The 1,788-nt window shown below is 45.7% G+C and overlaps 1 protein-coding gene across 2 annotated transcripts in view; it reads left to right on the top strand.

Moving 5' to 3' along the window:
• The window catches only part of waca (WW domain containing adaptor with coiled-coil a), a 34,597-nt gene extending 33,868 nt beyond the window's left edge, over positions 1–729 (top strand). The window contains exons 11-13 of one of the 2 annotated variants that reach the window (XM_014018828.1): positions 108–309; positions 393–520; positions 603–729. In XM_014018828.1, coding sequence (XP_013874282.1) covers positions 108–309; positions 393–520; positions 603–672 — 400 coding nt within the window. In that variant the 3' untranslated portion in view covers positions 673–729. The remainder of the gene's footprint in view (positions 1–107; positions 310–392; positions 521–602) is intronic. The other variant, XM_014018829.1, reaches the window with a different exon arrangement.
• The last annotated feature ends 1,059 nt before the right edge of the window (positions 730–1,788 follow it).

Here is a 1,788-nt window from a genome sequence, read left to right as displayed (position 1 = left end):
AAATAAATGTTTATCAAATAAATTCTAACGTTAGAACTAATCATGGATCCCTATAAATAAGACACAAGACCATATTTGAATGCTCGTTTTGTTTTGTTTTTCTGCAGCAGTCAGAGAAGTCCCTCCCCAGGTCCCAATCACGTCCCCTCCAGCAGCAGCAGCAGCAACGCCCCCAACTCTGCCTCTGCACCCCCGACCGCTTCAGCAGCTCGGCCCCCCTGCTCCTTCACCCCGACCCTGGCTGCCCACTTCAATGAGAACCTTATCAAGCACGTGCAGGGGTGGCCTGCAGAGCATGCAGAGAAACAGGTCAGAACCACCTTCAGTTTTTTTTTCTTTTTGTCAACATTTAACGACTCAAACTTTTTTTTTCGTCAAATCTTATTTTAAAGGCGTCGAGGCTACGTGAAGAAGCTCACACGATGGGCAGCATCTGCATGTCCGAGAACTGCACGGAGCTGAAAAACCTGCGCTCTTTGGTCAGAGTCTGTGAAATCCAAGCAACGCTGCGCGAGCAGAGGCGAGGACACGCTGCATGTTTTGTCGCCACGTTCCAAACATTCCACCWTCTAATTCTGGTTCCTTTCTCTTTTTCCCCACAGGATATTGTTTCTAAGACAGCAAATCAAAGAACTTGAAAAGTTGAAGAATCAGAATTCCTTCATGGGCTGAGAACTTTGGGATGCCASATGGAAGAGGAGGAGGAGGGGGAGGGAGGCTTTGGGAGGGAAGGAGGAGCCATTGCACATAGTTGAAAGCTGAAGAAAGCAGTTCCTCTTGAGCCCAGTCTTAACACATCTACACACACACACACACACCTAGGAGTTTGAGTTAGGTCGGCTTGGACCGTTGGGCTGGTGAAAGAAGAAGCGAGGAGCGATGGTTGTGGGAGGACGAAAGTTTGATTTACAAGACGTAGTTTTGTAAAAACAAAAAACGGRAAAAAAAAGCCCACGACGGGACAAATGTAGATTTCTTGTAGATGTTATTATCTATGTTGTAAATATGTTTTGTAGATGGAAGCCATGGAAAGCCATGCCTATCAAAGCTTTTGACATCCAGACTAATCAGCACCTATAGGCAGCTAGTCGTTAGCTAGCCTGTCCTTCATTTAACTCATCTGCAGACTTAGAGCTTCATTCTGTCCGTTCACGCGTCACCGAGTCGGTCGGTGCGTGGAAACGGGGAGGATGTTCGAAACGCGGCACTGCAGTCGGTGTTTCTCTTCAGATCTTCATTCTCCTCCTCTTCATCCTCACTGCTGGGTGGGTGAGGGGGTGTACTCGGGTGTGTCAAACATCCCCTCTGTGCAGAACTGTAATAACTGCTCATGGTTCAGTGGTCTGCTTGCAGCTTCTTGTGGCCCTGCATTACCCCAGTCAGACAAGAAAAGAAAAAAAAAAAAAGAAATCAGTGCCTGGTGGTTGGTGGACTGAGTGATGTTTTTATTTTTTAAGAAGAAAAGTATCAGGATGTTACGGCGTGCTGTTTTGGACCATTCCCACTAACCTCCCCTGGCTTCAGCCCTGCCTGTCACACCCTCTCCTACAACGTCCCAACTTTATTTTAGTTTTTTGTTTTTGTGTTCCTGCTGTTTTTGTCCACTTTTGACCCTCTTTAAGCTAAGTTGGTACCTCCGTTTCATTCCTTTGTACAGTTGCTAACATGATCGTTGAGTTTTAAGGCAAAGAGTTTAAAAAAAGGTTTTATTTATAAGGGTTGTAGTGATGTGCAGTAAATCACAATGATATCCACACATTTTCACCAGCGCCCAGTTTTTTTTTTTTT

Source organism: Austrofundulus limnaeus, unplaced genomic scaffold, assembly GCF_001266775.1.
Source record: "Austrofundulus limnaeus strain Quisiro unplaced genomic scaffold, Austrofundulus_limnaeus-1.0 Scaffold203, whole genome shotgun sequence".
NCBI lineage: Eukaryota > Metazoa > Chordata > Actinopteri > Cyprinodontiformes > Rivulidae > Austrofundulus > Austrofundulus limnaeus.
The sequence above is the reverse complement of the archived record's forward strand: the minus strand, read 5'-3'. Positions and strand labels throughout refer to the sequence as shown.